This window comes from Malurus melanocephalus, unplaced genomic scaffold (genome assembly GCF_030028575.1).
Source record: "Malurus melanocephalus ecotype Western Australia unplaced genomic scaffold, MMel_1.1 scaffold_135, whole genome shotgun sequence".
Classification (NCBI taxonomy): Eukaryota; Metazoa; Chordata; class Aves; order Passeriformes; family Maluridae; genus Malurus; species Malurus melanocephalus.
In genome coordinates this window covers 1,368,283-1,383,900 of record NW_026623367.1, presented here as the reverse complement: position 1 = coordinate 1,383,900, position 15,618 = coordinate 1,368,283, and the positions used below count along the sequence as shown (strand labels likewise).

The following is a 15,618-nucleotide window of genomic DNA, read 5'->3' as shown; positions in this document are numbered from 1 at the left end:
CTTTGTCAGCCAGATTTGCCAAGAATTTATATTAAATCCTCATGACAAGGCCTCTTTCCCCCAGAAAAATATTGCCTGGCATTGATTATGGTTGTGTCCTTTGCATCTTTGCAATTGCTTTTAATAATTCTGGTTTTGTAATTGTGCCCCAAAGCAGGGACAAGCTGCATCTCATAGAATGGCCTTTTCTACCCTTTTGCAAATAGTAATAGGGGTTCATTTTTAATTATCTAGTCAGGTTCACTCASTATACCAAGAATATTGGATATGTCTGTATATTTTACATCCAATAGAAAAGCTGATGTATTCAGGCAGGGAAAATGAGTTTTATAGCCAYAGTCACCCTAAAGCCATTGATGTTTAATTTTTAAGCCCTTCTGTTTATTTGACCTTTGTGAGTGTTGGTGTAAATAGGAAATTATGGAATGCACATCCATTATTGTGTCAAGGAGCTCCTTCTCTGTGACTTCAGCTCTGCTGTGTAAATCCATTTTTCTACAATGCTCGAAGGCCAGATAGGAATGTTCAAATATTTAGAGAAAGTACTGTATAGTATGTTTAGAATGAGGCATATTTTCTTCCTGTCCCATTTTCCTGCCATGATGGATGACTTCCCCCTTCCCTAAGTATTCCAATGGAGCACTTTTACTCCTACAATAAATTTTCCTGGAACAGCAGCCCTCGGCTGAAATGGAAATTGCARTAAATGTCCTGGCTGTTTTGAGAAACATGAGTTCCCCTCAAGGAGGGGAACCTCCACCTGCAAAAATACCCCACTTAAGCAGAAAACACCCAACATTAATCTTGGGATGTCAGCGCTTTCCTCAGCTTGATGGGAATTCTCAGCCTTGAGAATTTGGAGTGCTTTGCATCCCAGGCTCGGTTCTTCCTGGAATGGGTGTGGAGCCAACATCTTTTAGACTTTTCCAGAGGGAATGAACACTGCAAAAACTGGTGCCAGCTGAGCCATATGTGAATTGTACTTTGGGTGGCTGTATTTGCATTTGTAAATGGAGCCTGCAGTGCTGCATTAAATGTCTGAATCACAGAATCACAGAGGGGTTTTGTTGAAAAGGACCTGAAAGATCATCCTTCCATGGGCAGGGACACCTTCCACTATCCCAGGCTGCTCCAAGTCCTGTCCAGACTGGCCTTGGAAGGTGTTAAATACTCCTGCAAAAATAGATAGAAATGGGTTGACTGGGGAGAAACACCAGGAAAGAAAAGAGAACAGTGTTCAATCTCAGACCAAACCAAAATGTGGCTCTTGGTTATGCCGAAGTGACATGACTTGGCTGGAAAATGTTTATGGGTAAATTTATTGTCATTAAGACCCTTTCGGTGACCAGCAGAGATGAAAACAGCAGCAAGTAGCTATGGGAAGGGAATCTCAGCAGAAATTCAGTGTTAGGAAACAGCAAGGGAAGATCTGACTGTTATAAAATACACCACAACCAAGTATTAAATTCCATATCACATAAAAATTCTGTTACGAGCAGTGGGAGCTCAGTGCTGCTTATGCCAATCTACAAATCTGCYCCCAGTGCTCTCATTTTTATTGACCTGCTGAGCTTCCCATTTATTTTTACCTGGAGTTCCTAGAACGTGGGTGATTCATTTCCATTCTGTCTGTCCTGAATTAGGGCCACCCACGTTTCATTGCCTTCAACTTATTTATAGACAAAAAGAAAATTGTTTCTGTTCTTATACTATCAAATACTACCAGTGAGAAAGCTGCCAAAATGCCTTTAAACTGGGCAAATCCTGAGTGGGATACATCTGTGTTCTGGTTTTATGGGTCTTTCATAGTCTGAAAAGGAAATTAAGCTCATGGAAAGTATGTGACATGACAGCAGTTGTTGCTGTAATATCGTGCATACGAAGAATGTTGCTGAGGAAATTATTCCATACTATTTTTGAAAGGATTGTCAGTGCAATACCTCTTTTCCAAAGAAAAGGCCAATGATACAGTGTTGCATTTTTTTGGGGGGGTGGGAAGTCAGTTTTTGCCATTTTTAGAAATAGTTATTCAGAACTTTTCCTTGATTCTGAATTTGTTCTGGTGTGAATTCAACAAGAAGAACAAAACCCATCTCATGTCCAAAAATCTAGYGTTCTACCTCTGGCTTCACAGCCAAGTTTAAATGCTTAGTCCTTTTGGTAGTTATTCATATGAATTTTAACCTTTTAATTGTGTAATACACAAATCATGAGAGGAGTTGAACAATTAAAAATAACCCTGGTAAAGAAGCCAGTCTRAGACCTATTTACACTTTTATTATTTGGATATTACGAGTAGTTTAGTGACTAATTTGAATCTTATCCTGATTTCTGTCAGGGATGTAGATTTTATTTTATGACCTGATCCATCATATCACACAAATGACATGAAAATAGTGTTGGAACAGGACTGAAATCCCAAATCAAACAAAGGGCATTGTTCCATGCTGGCTGCTTGTCCTGATGAACTCCTTCCAGTGCTGAGCTTTCTTCCAATGAAAAAGACTTTGCTTTAAGACCATTTATTTCTTAGACCRTTTGAATATATATATAAAAATATATTTATATACACAYGCAAAAGTTGTATCCTTGTGTGGGATTGCTCCATATTTCTTACTGTTTATTCAAACAACTTCTCACATTTAAAAAGAACATTTAGTCGTTCATTTCCTGATTAATTTTCATGTAGGAAGTCTCCAACATCCATGGGCTATAAAGAAGACCAGATGAAAGAAGTCCTAGAATTGGGTGAGTTATGTCAAGTTTCAGTTTGGCTTTTGCCATCTTTTGTATTGTTCAGAGCAGCTGTGGCCAAATAAATACGTAGGAGTTGCTTCTTTTGTARCTCTTAAGTTGTTTCAGAACAATTGCATTTGCTCTAAACTTCTAGGTAAGACAAAGAAATCATTAAGAAGTAATCAAACAAAAGCTGGCTCGTGTATTTTTATCTGTCCTTTCTGGCTAAAACTTTATTTTCCTTTTTATAATGATAGTAAGTGTTGATTTTCAAGCTGATGACCCCCCGGCACTGAGAGCAGTTTCCATCCACCACATTCTGTGATTTTCTTTTCTTTCAGTTGATGTTGAGGATGAAGAGACACCTGGAGAAGTTAATAAGACCCCAGATCTTTCAACACTCTACATGCTTCAAATAGTGTCAAAGGCCATTGATATTTCTCTGGCAAAAGTAAGTCATGGTAAATGCAAGAAGATGTGTGGGGTTCTTATTTGAGTTTCCTTAGCCAAAGCTGCAGTGAGTTGCTGTGTTTTAAGCACGTGCAGTATTCCTGAGTGAATTCTTTATCCAGGTGACCATAATTTGGGGATGCCTAAATTCAGAAAAATTCCCTCATGCATTAGCCCACTTGAAGCAGAGGTAATAATTTAATTAATGAAGCTTGTATTATTTTCTTAATGCCTCTAGTCAGTTTTTCATGGGTTTATTCTCCAGTCCATTCAACTGGCAGTGATTTAGAACAAGTTTAGTATTCCCCTGTCACAGTTTCTCTATTGCTTATCTCCCCTATTTTTGAGCAGAGATGAAATTATTAAATTTCCTTCCCATTCAGACAGAGGAGAAGAAAGCCCAGACCAAATGACGAGGGTGTCTTCCAATTTGATTTCTCCATCAGAGGTTGGAGTAACTCTACCAGCCCTGAGTAGCATTTTTTTATTTCCTGAGCTCTGCTTCAGCATGAATGCAATTTATTCAGTGTGGCTGGTGCAGTGGTTGTGGTCTGCAGCTGTTCATGGCCAAGCTCTGGATTTGTGCCATCTGACACAGAGCAATCAAGCATTTAATTAACATTTATCTCATATTAGCAGCTCTGAGAGGCAAAACAATCTTCCTTTCTCCAAGTTGTCCCCCACAGGGTCCTTTTCTCTCTCGTGTCACCATTGCCCCTCCAGCTGTTAAATTTCAGGCAATGTTCTGTGATGCTTTCATGGGAAACTCTGCCCCAGACATTAGACATAAATATTTTCCAGTGCTGAGCAGCTCCCAGYGTTATGAGTGGAAGGAATATGGCAGGAAAAGGAAAATATTGCTCCTTTTCATTGGGGTGTTGCTATTTACAGTATGGATAAAACAGAAGAGGGTGGTTATACAAAATTAGTCATTACCCTTCCACACTCCTCCTTTTCTGCAGATTRCTGTGGTTTGCAGTTGTTTTTAAAATGAATTTTTTTTTCTTTCTTTTATAGGAATTAAAAAATCTACTGTTTGGCTCTAGTCTTTGTTGCTTCAGCGAAGAATGGAAAATCCAGAGTTTTACATTTAACAACATCCCCCAGCTAAAATACGGYATTGTGCAGAAAAAGGTACTGTAAATTCCTTCCTAACAGTGACCTTTGCTTTTTACACTGAGTTTACAAAGGCTTGCTGTGTTTCAGCAGTGAAAAAAAAAGGTTTTCTAAAGGCTTTCCTCCTTCTTTTCTCCTCCTGTTACCAGTGGGTGWTTCCACTGTGTCGAGTTGTGGTGGGAGACTTGAGGTGGATGGAGGAAAACTGGAAGGAGCTGCAGAAAGTGTGTAAATGTGGGTGTGTGTGGTGGGGAATTATTCACAGGGAGGAAAGGGAGCCACTGCAGCAGGAAACTGGTGGTGGTGAAAGAATAAAAGAGCAAAAAGCCAGGGTGGAGTTCAAGACAAAARTATGAGTGAAGGCAATGTTTAACAAACTGAAGATGGAGCTTGATCTGTCTCAAAATGAGATGTGKCAAGAATTGCCTGGAAAATCACAAAGAGATTTTTATCCCCTAAAGTTATTTGGGTCAGGGGATGAGGCTCTTCCCTAAAACAAAAGGAACAACCCCCCTTGCACAGGGGTCCCTGGACACTGGCACTGCTGGTGGGCTCATCTTTGCAGCCACCTTTCTGTGACTGATCCTGCAGCCTCACAGTGCCAACTTCTCCCTGGAGCAAATCCCATCGGTTCCCTGGCAGCATCCACCAGGTGGGCACATCTGGAATACCCAGCAGGTCCCTGTGGTACCACAGCTGGTAAAAAACCATGGTGCCACAGCTTGGGCCAGCCCAAAATCCGTGGAAATTTTTGGTGCTTCTCTTCACCAAACACTCATTAAGCCTCTGTGCTAATGCAGAAAATCCTTATCTGGCCTGAGAGAAGCAGAGCATTGTAGAGAAATGAGAGGAGGAAAGGCTTTGAGGCAAAGACAATGCCTAATAAACACGTCATTAAGGTGTTTAATTAACTGACCTCATCTGGKTAAATATTTCATTAGGCTGATTGGCTCAGAAGAAAGCTGCTTATCTTAGAGAACCCAGCGGAAAAAGAAGATGTTAAATGTTAATTGAAACCCCAAAGGGAACTTGGCAGTGGTGCTCACTGGCCCACAGAAAATGTCACTGGGGCGTTTGCTGCCCCTGCTGCTGGAGAGAAGATCTCATCACCTCCAACCACTCACTGACCATTACATTCCCCACCATAAATTCCACCACAGGAATGCTGTTTTGCTTAGATTTTACCTCTTCCAGCTCATTAATACTTTTCCTCCTCACTTCCAGAATTCAGTTGTTTGGTAATCTTTTACCTTAAGTTTTGTGGTGCTGTGAAAAACCATTTAGAACAGAACTTAAAATTTCACTTTTGGCTGGGAGGCTTTCCCTGATGGACTGAAATAAACCCCTTTATTAAAATAACCTATTATTACCATTAAATTATGTATATAAAAATAACACCTATATAAAAATAACCTATGACTATTAAAATAAATATATTTATTAAAATTAATTATTAAATAAATATATTTCTTAAAATATTGCTATTTTCCTTAATACATTTAAGACAATTCACCCATCAGTTATGTGAGTAATTCTGATGATGCAGTGTGTGTTTAATATGGACTGGAAATGGGAAGTTGTCAGTATCTAAGGTATTTCCTAATTCCAGGGACTTTGTTTKCTGGGTTCCRTACTGCATTTACCTGCAGGTCCTGWTCCCTTGGTGCTGCACTTAGGACAACCTGAGAACTGAACTGATCCCTTCAATCACATTATTGTGTAAAAACARCAATGCTGCCCTTTCCCTTCCTCTCCAGGGTTTTGAGATACATTTGATGGGTGCCATTGTGCTGTCTGTGGTGTTTTCCTTGTGTCCTGCATCCAAACCAGCCATAAATCTACTTTCCATCAAGTTTACATGGCATTTCTTGGTATTGTGTTTTTTTTTTTCCCTGGACATGAATCATTTTAAGGGTTCCAATTTTCTTGGTTTTCTTTCTCTCCCCCAGTGAGAGAGGGGGAGAAGGGAAGATCATCTTTGTTTAGTAAGGTGGGAACTCGAGGTGCTGAGAGGAGGTACAACAGCAAGACTTGTTTCTGCTCCTTGGAAAACACTCAGATTAGATTTCTCTCTGAAAATTAAACTGTGGCTCAACAGGGATCAGGAGATTTTTAGTTTGCATATCACAGATTTTAAAAAAGTTCCTTTTGGCATTATAGATGTCTAGGTCTTTTCAGGAAAAATAGGAACCACAGAAACATTAAAAACACTGATTTTCTTTGTCTTACACAAAATCCCCGAGAGCACTGTAAGGGCATGGCTGGAAGGAGAAAGATGAAAGAATGGTTTTATGCTGGGTGGGGACACACAGAGGTTTTCCCCCACATCCATCCCTTTTTTCACTGATGGAGTGTCCCCTTTCTCCCCCAGGGTGGCCCTTGTGGAGTTCTGGCTGCAGTCCAAGCCTGTGTCCTGCAGCAGCTGATCTTTGCAGACAGCAACAGGAACAAAGACACCCGGTATGTCAGTGACTGACATCAGGAATTTTCCCTACAGAAGTAAAAAAAAAAATCATTTCTCTTCTGCCCCCTCAGGAGCCTTGTGAGTTTGAACTGATTGAACTTTTCTGTCTCAAAGACAGAGAGAAGGAAAGCAGCATCTGATTTACTCATGTTCACTTCTCATTGCACTGTAGGAATGTAGAAGTTGTTGTCTTATTTGTGATTATTTGTCTTAATTGCTTGTGATTAACCCAAGAGCCTATACAAAAACCCAACAGCTCAAATTGAGGCCACTGAAAATTATTTAACCTCGAGGTCCTCACAGAAATTTGATTTCACGTAAAAAAATTGTCAAGGTTTGAAAGACCGTGAAGTCCATCCAGTGTTTGATACTTGAGAATCTCAGTGGGGGTGAAAAATTAAAGTTTTAATTTCTTTTTTTTTTTCCTTGTAACTCTGTTTGATCATTCACATTCAAACTCCTTAATGGAATTTGAATTTATATTCTGTGTATTTTCTACTCACTTTACAGGAGTTTTGTTAAGTGTTGCTGCTGACAGGGAAATTGCTTGGACTGCCACTATATTAATGTACTTGTCACATTGCTAAAGGAGCAGGGCTTGTTGAATAATTTCTGACAAATAATGCCTCAAAAAATTACTTTATTACCAGTTTTCACGTATTTGCCTTTCATTTTCAATAAGAAATGAAGTCCATTGCAAAAGAAAAAAATCCACAAAGTTCTCTGTGCCTTACAGGAGCATTAAAATATTAAATGGGGAAAATGATTTMACTGGTTTGTGCTGCCATCACCGTGTCTTATTTGGGGCCTCAATTAGTCTGACCTTGATTTGGTCCCAAGAGAAGCTTTCATGCTGAGATCTTTCTTTAACTTCATTACCTTACAATATAAAAATCTTCCTCTTGTATTAAATTTTGGGCTTAAATACCCATTTTTCTATGCTTGGACCTGTTTAGGAAAATGCTGTGGTCTCTGTTGATTTCCCTTAGTGTTGTCTGGCTTGCACTTAAGTAAATTCATTTCTTGGATTGTTTTTCAYCTATATTGGAAAGAAAAAGGTACCTGTTGAACATCATTCTTTGTCTTTGGCACCCAGGATGGGAACTGACAGAAATTATCCAGCAAAAACTTTCGGATTCTAATTCAGATTATAATGAGGGCAGACTTTTCAAGGCTCTTKTCTGCATAAAAGAAAAACCTCAAAAACTTCCTTGCAAGAAGCTCAGTGCATGCTTAGGTTTTATGGTCAGGAATCTCCACAGAAGAATTATTTGTGGCTGTGAAAASCAAGAATTTCTTTCAGCTTTGAGGACAGCCTTTGATCATCTGCTCCTTGGTCCCTTTGTGTCTCAGRTCATCCTCAGTGAAAATAGAGCTGTTAATTTTCCTCTTGCAGCATGGTTCAGGGATCATAAATGAAATAAAATTATGTGGCACCCAAATAAGTGGATTGAGGCCAGGTTGTTTGAACTGTGTGTCCCAGCTCGTGCCAGTTCCAGCCCATCCTGTTTACTTGGCTGTATTTGTCTCTCCTGTTTTTTCCCTCTTATTATTCACATGGTTTTAAGAGATTTTTGGTTTTTATTCATGAGACAAACGTACTTTTCTCATGCTGAGTTTGCCATGGGCAGAAAYGTTCAGCAGGCAGGAGGAAAGGGAAATCTCAGAGCTGGAAATGAGAGGATGAATGTCCCTTTTTAATTCTAACCTGCATTTTCGAATTAGCAGCCACTTCACAGGAAGTGTTTGATTTCAGGCTTCTTCGACATTCAAGAAATAATTATGATGTCTCCTTCGACATTCACAAAATAATTATCATGTCTTCTGCCTCCTCTGCTGCCTCTCTCACACCATAAATTCACTGTGATTCCCATAAATTTCTGGGTGCCTGTRTTATAACCCAGGCAGAGATAAGAGAAAGTTGTGATTTTTTTTTTTCTTTTTTTTATACTTGAAAACTCTCACCAATTATTTCCCATATCTCACATCCTTCAGAGAGGGAAACATCCCCTAAATGAACATTATATTCAAGGCAGACATTGAACTTAAAAGTCTGTTTAATTTTTTTGATGTTTGGTGTTTCTTGTTTAGTCTTTGGAATTATTAGATCTTTTACTCCAATGCTGGGAACAGGGTTTGTCATCATCTCCCATGCTGGTAATGCTCAAAAACTGATAAAATCTGAATTTCAAAGACTGCAATTCTTGAAGCCACTGGAGAAAACTCTGGTTAGGTTCCTCCCAGGGGCATGGAATTTTCTGGCCACTTCTTCAGGCTTATGGACGTTGGGTTTTATTCTCAAATCTGCAAGTTTTCCGATTTTGTTTGACTTTTAACCTTCCAGTTCTGTAATGTTTTAGGACCTGACTTTGGGGCACACCTTATTTAAAAAAATGCAAGCCCAGTTTTTATTGCAGATGGGGCTTTGGAGAAACTTTAGTAGTGGGTAAAAAACATTATGGTGTAGATTTGCTTAAAGGGGTTAAGGAATAAAAACTTCAGAAAGAAATCAAGTATGAATGCCATGAGAAACTAAAAATTAGATTTTAAACRTGAAACAGTCCCGTTGGAGAGTATGAAAGTTTTGTCACCGGGTTTAGAGATGAAGTAGCTTCTGTTGTCCTTTGTTGGCCAATATTGTTCCCTGAAATATTTGCCTGCTTTTTTGTCCAAGCAATTAAAAATATCTATTGTGAGAGAGTAGCTCTTTCCTTTAGAAGATCAGAGTGTGATTACAGATCTGTGAAAAATCATTTCCTGCTGTTGATCATACCTTGTTTAGTCTCTCTTGATTTTCATCCGTTGCTTTGAATGATAAAAATAATTTTATTTTAATCATTCCTTATAATTCAGACACCAATTTAAGTGTTGATCTCCTAGAAGTCAAGGCTGTGAATTTCATCTCTTAAATTCACCTCTGTGACCAGAGCAGTGTCGTAGATCGTCTGTAAAGTTTAAAATTGCTTCAGTGCCCTCAGCAGCAGTTTAACCATCTTTAGGAGCAACATAAGCTCATCCAGGTGCCCCAAAAAGCAGCACAYAGCTGTAAACTCTTGATCTTGGTGAATTCACTTCCTTCCTGTGCCTGTTTTCCTTCTGATTTTCAAAGAAACCCATCCAGGGTGCCCGGTTTGTTCTGCACCATCTGGAAGGAGAGTTATTCTCCCTGCAGCTCCATTCACTGGATTTGATCATCTTCAGGGCCCGAAGTTCCTTCTTCAGTGCCTAAAATGAGATTTCTCCTCAAAGAGTGTTCCAAAAAGCCCAGTGGTGACTTCAGTTGAGGGCTCTTTGGGTGCTGAGCGGTCTCAGAGTGCACACTGAGAGTTCTTCCCTTCAGCTGCTGAATTTTCAGAGAAAGTATGGATTCAGCTGCCCATTTACAACTGAAATGGCTCCCCACTGACAATACCAGCTCCCTTCTCAACTCACAGGATTTTTGACTGTCCAGGTTGTCTCTTCCTCAGCTGTAGAAAAACTGAGACCCCTAAATGCTGATATTCTGAGGCAACTTGCCTGAGCCCTGCTATWCATCATCACAAAGCCTGAATGCTCTTTAAAAATGCTTTGTTTTTTTAGGGACAAACCATGCCTTGAAACTGTTTGCTCTGACGTTTTGCTGCTTGTCTCTCTGCTTTATTTTCCTGGACTGCAGCTGTCTCCAGCCCTCAGAAGCTCACAGGACCAAGTGCCTGTGCTTGGCTCTCGCTGACGTTCTGTGGCGYGCGGGGAGCCACGAGAAAGCCATCGTGGTGCTGTGAGTACCAGAAACCCTTCCACGCTGCTCTTGTGGCCTTTTTGGCTGGTTTTAGAGTTGTGGTTTAATTTTAATTATGGTTTAATTTTAATTATTTACAATTAAAGGGAAAAAAGGKTTTTTTTTRGTATTTAATAGGATCCSGGGTGCACAGCTCRTCAAGGTGGAAAATGCCGAGGATGCACCTCGTGTATAACACGGATACAATTTTTATAGATTTCAAAAATTAACATTTCTGTCTGAAATCCCCCAATAAGAAACTTAACAAATGAAGCRATGTCCCCCTATTTTAAGGAATTTCCCCCCTGGATGAGGTTAGAGCCCAGTTTTCCTAATAKGTTCCAGAGAAATGGCTTCAACYAAGGTTGAAACCTCGAGTTTGAAAAAGCATAGGGCACATTGACCCCTTACTGAGGGTGTTTGGTCTTTCTGCCCAGCAGAACCCTAAAACTAAGTTAGAATATCAGGCTACAAGAATTACAAGAATATAGGCTAAGGGTACAAAGAATATAYAGTACAGAAAATGTCTAAAAGGGTATATAAAATATATAAAGGGGTATATAAAAAGAGAAGGCAAAAATCATCAGGCATCACTCTTACACTGCTGTCTGTCTCAAATGTCCATCATTTGCAGCATGAAAACCTTGAAAGCTGCATTTATGCCACCTAAAATGGCCTAAGGAGAAAGGCAAAATGCAGTTTCTGCTGCCCCAGTAGCTGGGRTGGAGTAGATAAAACACTTTGGAGTTGCTGTGAAAGATCCTGTGGATTTAATTGAATGTGGGAATCCTCCAAAATCTTTTCACTGTGAGTTGTTTTTCCAGATGCAGCATTCTGCCCCTGTATTGCAGGATATTCTGTTATGGCTGGAATTTTGCTGTATCTGCCTGCTTAGTTTATGCCATGCAATTAGGCTGCTTGTACACAGAACGCCCAACTTTGAGATCCCAAGTTTTGGCTGCACTGGAATCTAAAGGATGTTTTAAAGTGACTCAGGTTTTGTGGGCATGATTAATTTCTTTTAAGTAACTAGTACAGCTAAAAAACAACAGAGAGGCTTTGGGACACAGAAATCCTTAAAGCTGAAATAGAAGCAGCCAATTCAAAGACATTTCAAATGATATTTTACATCTCCAAAACTGCTTCCTCTGTGATATTTTACATATGCTCTTCTGCTTGGTTGAATGTCATTGCTCCAAAAATATTTTTCAACAAAAACTGTCATTAACATCTTAAACCTATATTTATCCACTTTCTGTGTGGAGAAATTGTAATTCACATTAAACAGACTGTGAGCACAGCACAGATCAACTATGTGCTTCATTGATGGAAATTTGATTGGCAATATGAACTTATTTACAAGAAATATTTTTCTAAAAAAGGTCATAAAAAATAATAATAATGTGAATCTTTGGCTCATTATTCAGTTCATCTAACACATTGATTCCTCTTTAATGTCATTTTGTTCCTTTTAACATGAGTTTTGTCTGAATATCCTCTTCAGGCCGTCAGGAAGACAGCAGTTCACTCCCACAGGAAAATACAAGGCAGATGGAATCCTAGAAACTGTAAGGCTCTGTGTGRCTCTCATTCTCCATATCCTCCTTCTTCCTTTCCCTATTTTAAATGGGTCTGATTTCCATTGCTCTCCTAATGTTTTGAAATCTGTTATTTCAAATCAGTTATGATCCAAAACTCAACGGGAAATAAAATCCCATAGATAAATGAAATAAATAACATCTGCCAGGTAAATGAAACCTGTCTGGCTCTGAGTTGTCCCAGTGTTGGGCTCTCTGAAGTCCCTTTTTTGTTCCATTTGCCTTCCAAGCCTAAAAACGGACTGCTTTTAATGATACCCAGTAAAAATTAACATGAACCCTTCCAGCTGACCATGAGCATGAAAAGACACGATTTTCTTCTTGCCTCACACAGAATCTTTGCCCTTTTTTCCCCCTCCAGAAACCCCAAATGGCAGAACACTTCTCACTTCAGCCTGGYTTCCATCTGAGGCTCTCAGGTGGCTTTGCAGGCAATGCTGCTACCAGCCAGGCTTTAGTGGCTGCAGGAAATGATTTTGGCCTCCTAAAAGGGGGAATGGATGTGTCCAAAGCTGAAGAGAGAAAAACAGGCAAAGCATATTGAAGTAAAGGCCTGGATCTGTGAGCTCTCCTGGGTTTCATGTTAAATAGGAAAACTGAGTATGATAAATGACTCACCATATTGGTACAAACCCCTGAGCTTCTTGCCCATCCTAATTCCTCTGCAGCTGCAGTATTCCTCTGTTCTAGGAATKGTTCGTCACTGCAGAAACAATGCTTAAAATTGAATTAAAAGGTCTGTTCAACAAACTTAAAAAAAAACATCAAGGAACAGCATTGAAAAATTCTGAATATATGAAGTTCAATTAAATGCCAAATGACAAACAAATTAAGAGGTACATTTCATTAGATCCTTATTTCGCATTTTATTATTTCACATTTTTCCAGTCAGTTTGAAAGTTTTGGCCACTTGATTTCAACTTTCAGGTTATAAAAATGAGTTGCCTTTTTTTTTAAGTGCCTTTTTTCTTTTTCTTTCTTCTCTCATGTCTTCCCAGCTGATACTTCATAGTGCCACAAGATATGAGGATTTGATTGTGTTCCTTCAGCAGAACATTCACCAGGTACTGTGCTTTGAAGACAATTAAACAAATTATGGTCCAGCTGCCAGACTTTCTGTATTTATCATCTCAATGTGTTCTGAACAATTTCAAGCGCTGTATAGACATGTCTTACATTTGACAAACACAGCAACAAATTCAGTTTTAGCATAAATCACAAAAAGTCTTCCTGCTTTCAGTTCTATTTGCATTTCTTTAGGGTTGGGCAAAATATATATACATATATATGTATATAGAGAGAGAACAAACGAAATGACACCAGTCCTTTTCTTTTCCAGTTTGAAATTGGTCCCTATGGGTGCATCCTCCTGACTGTGTCTGTCATCTTATCGAGATCCATCAACCTGTGAGTGCCTCTGTAGCTTTTTTTCATAAACTGCAAAGCAAAGTGAGTTGGGAAAAGTGAGGGAAAATCCATGGTGTGCTTAATTCTCTGGGCTTTTAAATATGTCATGGTGTTTACTCTGATAAATTGGARGAATTATGCAAATTTACTCACTGATCTTGGCTTTTCTTGTTGTATACAAACACTTGTGTGTGTGAATGTGTTTATATATCTCTATCTATTTAATCTATTTTATCTATTTTTATCTCTGTATATCTATTTTATCTCTTTCAGTGCTCAGTCCACCACATCTGATGTCAAATACTCCATCTAAACTTTAGATAYCACGTCTGAGGTGCTTTTCTGTGCTCCCTGCCTTGACAGTTTAGCCAAGACCATTTAGAGGATTATTTATGTCACATACTTGAGGCATCTGTCTCACATGAGGGGGGAATAACTTCCCTTTGCTACCCCAGTCTCTCTGTCAGTGATAATGATAAGGGAAAGCTGGAATAAAATGGATTAGGCACCTCATTTTTAGGTAGCTGTAAGTAATGTGTGACACATGAAGTCTCAGTTTATTGCTGTCATGAATATTCTGAGCTGTAACTCATGCAAAGTCATCATAACCTCTTTAAAAACTCACTGAGGCTTGCCCAGGCACATTTAATTGTGCTTTTGTACAGATGGAAGGTGTTTCTGTGATGCTGTGAGTGTCAGTGGGTCAGAATAGAAAGGCTTCCTTGGTTTTGGGAAATTCCCCTTTTGTGACAATCCCCAGGAGTKTTTTGCAGGGAAAAGTGACAAGTGACACGGAGGGAGCAGCTGCCCTGGAAAGCAGCACGAGTCTGATTTATGTGAGCTTTTATTTCTTACCGCTCTGCATTGTCYTGACTAAAAACAGCCACTTGTTCCAAATGTGAGATACACAATCAGCTGCTCACCTGCTGGGAGCCCAGCAAGTGTTTGCAGATTGGGGGGTTTGATTTTATTGTAATGCCTTCCTTTCTTTTGCTTACAGTAACACTACAGCTGTTGGCCTGGCTCCACTTTTGTACTCTTAACACAAATTATGTGATAATTTCACAGCAAATGCTATTTAATCTCATTTTTCTGAGCTGGTTACGATAGAGAGGTTCAGATTAGTAAAAGTATTTGTGCAAGTAATGTTTGGCATTTGGTAGGTTTTTATTGGTTCTGTCTGCACTGCTTTGCTTGCTATAAAATGATAAATATCCTTTAATAATATAAGCAAGGATATACTCTCTCATCACCACCCAATTCCTGGCAGGTGGATTATGCCAAGGCCAGTCAATCATCTSTGTTTGTATTTTGGGGGAGCTGTGCCTTAAATGAACATGACAATTCCTTCTGATGTCCCTTTGTTTTGGAAAGCATCTCAATATTTTTRCAGTTCTGGTCAGGAACATCAGAACAGTTTTTGAAGTGCAGTTCTGTTTTGAGAAATTCTCATGATTTTCTCACACAACTTTATTTTAAACTGCTCTTACTCCTCTAGCTTGTGCTGTGCAAGRCATTGCATCAGTACCTGTATTTTGTTTACAAGAAACAGGAATTTTTCTGCCTTTAAACACAATGAAAAGCATTTTTAGACCTTTGCGTGATTTTTTTTAGAAGTGCAAACCAGCTTTTGTTTATGTAATCTTCAGCAATCGATTTAGCTTTATCCTGCTTCTCTTAGGATATTAAAAATATCAAGACAAATAACTCAGTGCTGATATCCTCAAGAAATATGTACCATTCAGGGAGTGTTACCAGCGTGGTGAGCAATTATTGACATAACTGGCATAGTTCTAGATGAACAGCTGAAGACAAATAAGAGTTGGTTTAGATCATGGGATTTTCAACCAGTCATAGATCTCCTTGGGATTCTTCCCTCCCAGGTTTTTTTTAACAGAAAATCAGCAGTTTTTTTACAAAAGAAAATTCCATGGAGTTTTCAGTTGTTCTGATTTTTGTGCATACTCCACTGAAAAGGACAGTTTATTTAAGCTTAGTTGAGGAGTTGACTGCACTTAGATTTTGCTATTTTGGGTGTAATTATCTTTTTTTTTTTTTTTTTTTTTTTTTTTTTTTTTTTTTTTTTTTTT

General features: G+C 39.0%; 1 protein-coding gene across 1 annotated transcript in view; it reads left to right on the top strand.

Moving 5' to 3' along the window:
• The window catches only part of MINDY4 (MINDY lysine 48 deubiquitinase 4), a 65,143-nt gene that overhangs the window by 14,839 nt on the left and 34,686 nt on the right, over positions 1-15,618 (top strand). The window contains exons 5-12 of the mRNA XM_057370887.1: positions 2,690-2,748; positions 3,078-3,187; positions 4,204-4,320; positions 6,674-6,762; positions 10,422-10,523; positions 12,028-12,091; positions 13,120-13,185; positions 13,461-13,528. Coding sequence (XP_057226870.1) covers positions 2,690-2,748; positions 3,078-3,187; positions 4,204-4,320; positions 6,674-6,762; positions 10,422-10,523; positions 12,028-12,091; positions 13,120-13,185; positions 13,461-13,528 — 675 coding nt within the window. The remainder of the gene's footprint in view (positions 1-2,689; positions 2,749-3,077; positions 3,188-4,203; positions 4,321-6,673; positions 6,763-10,421; positions 10,524-12,027; positions 12,092-13,119; positions 13,186-13,460; positions 13,529-15,618) is intronic.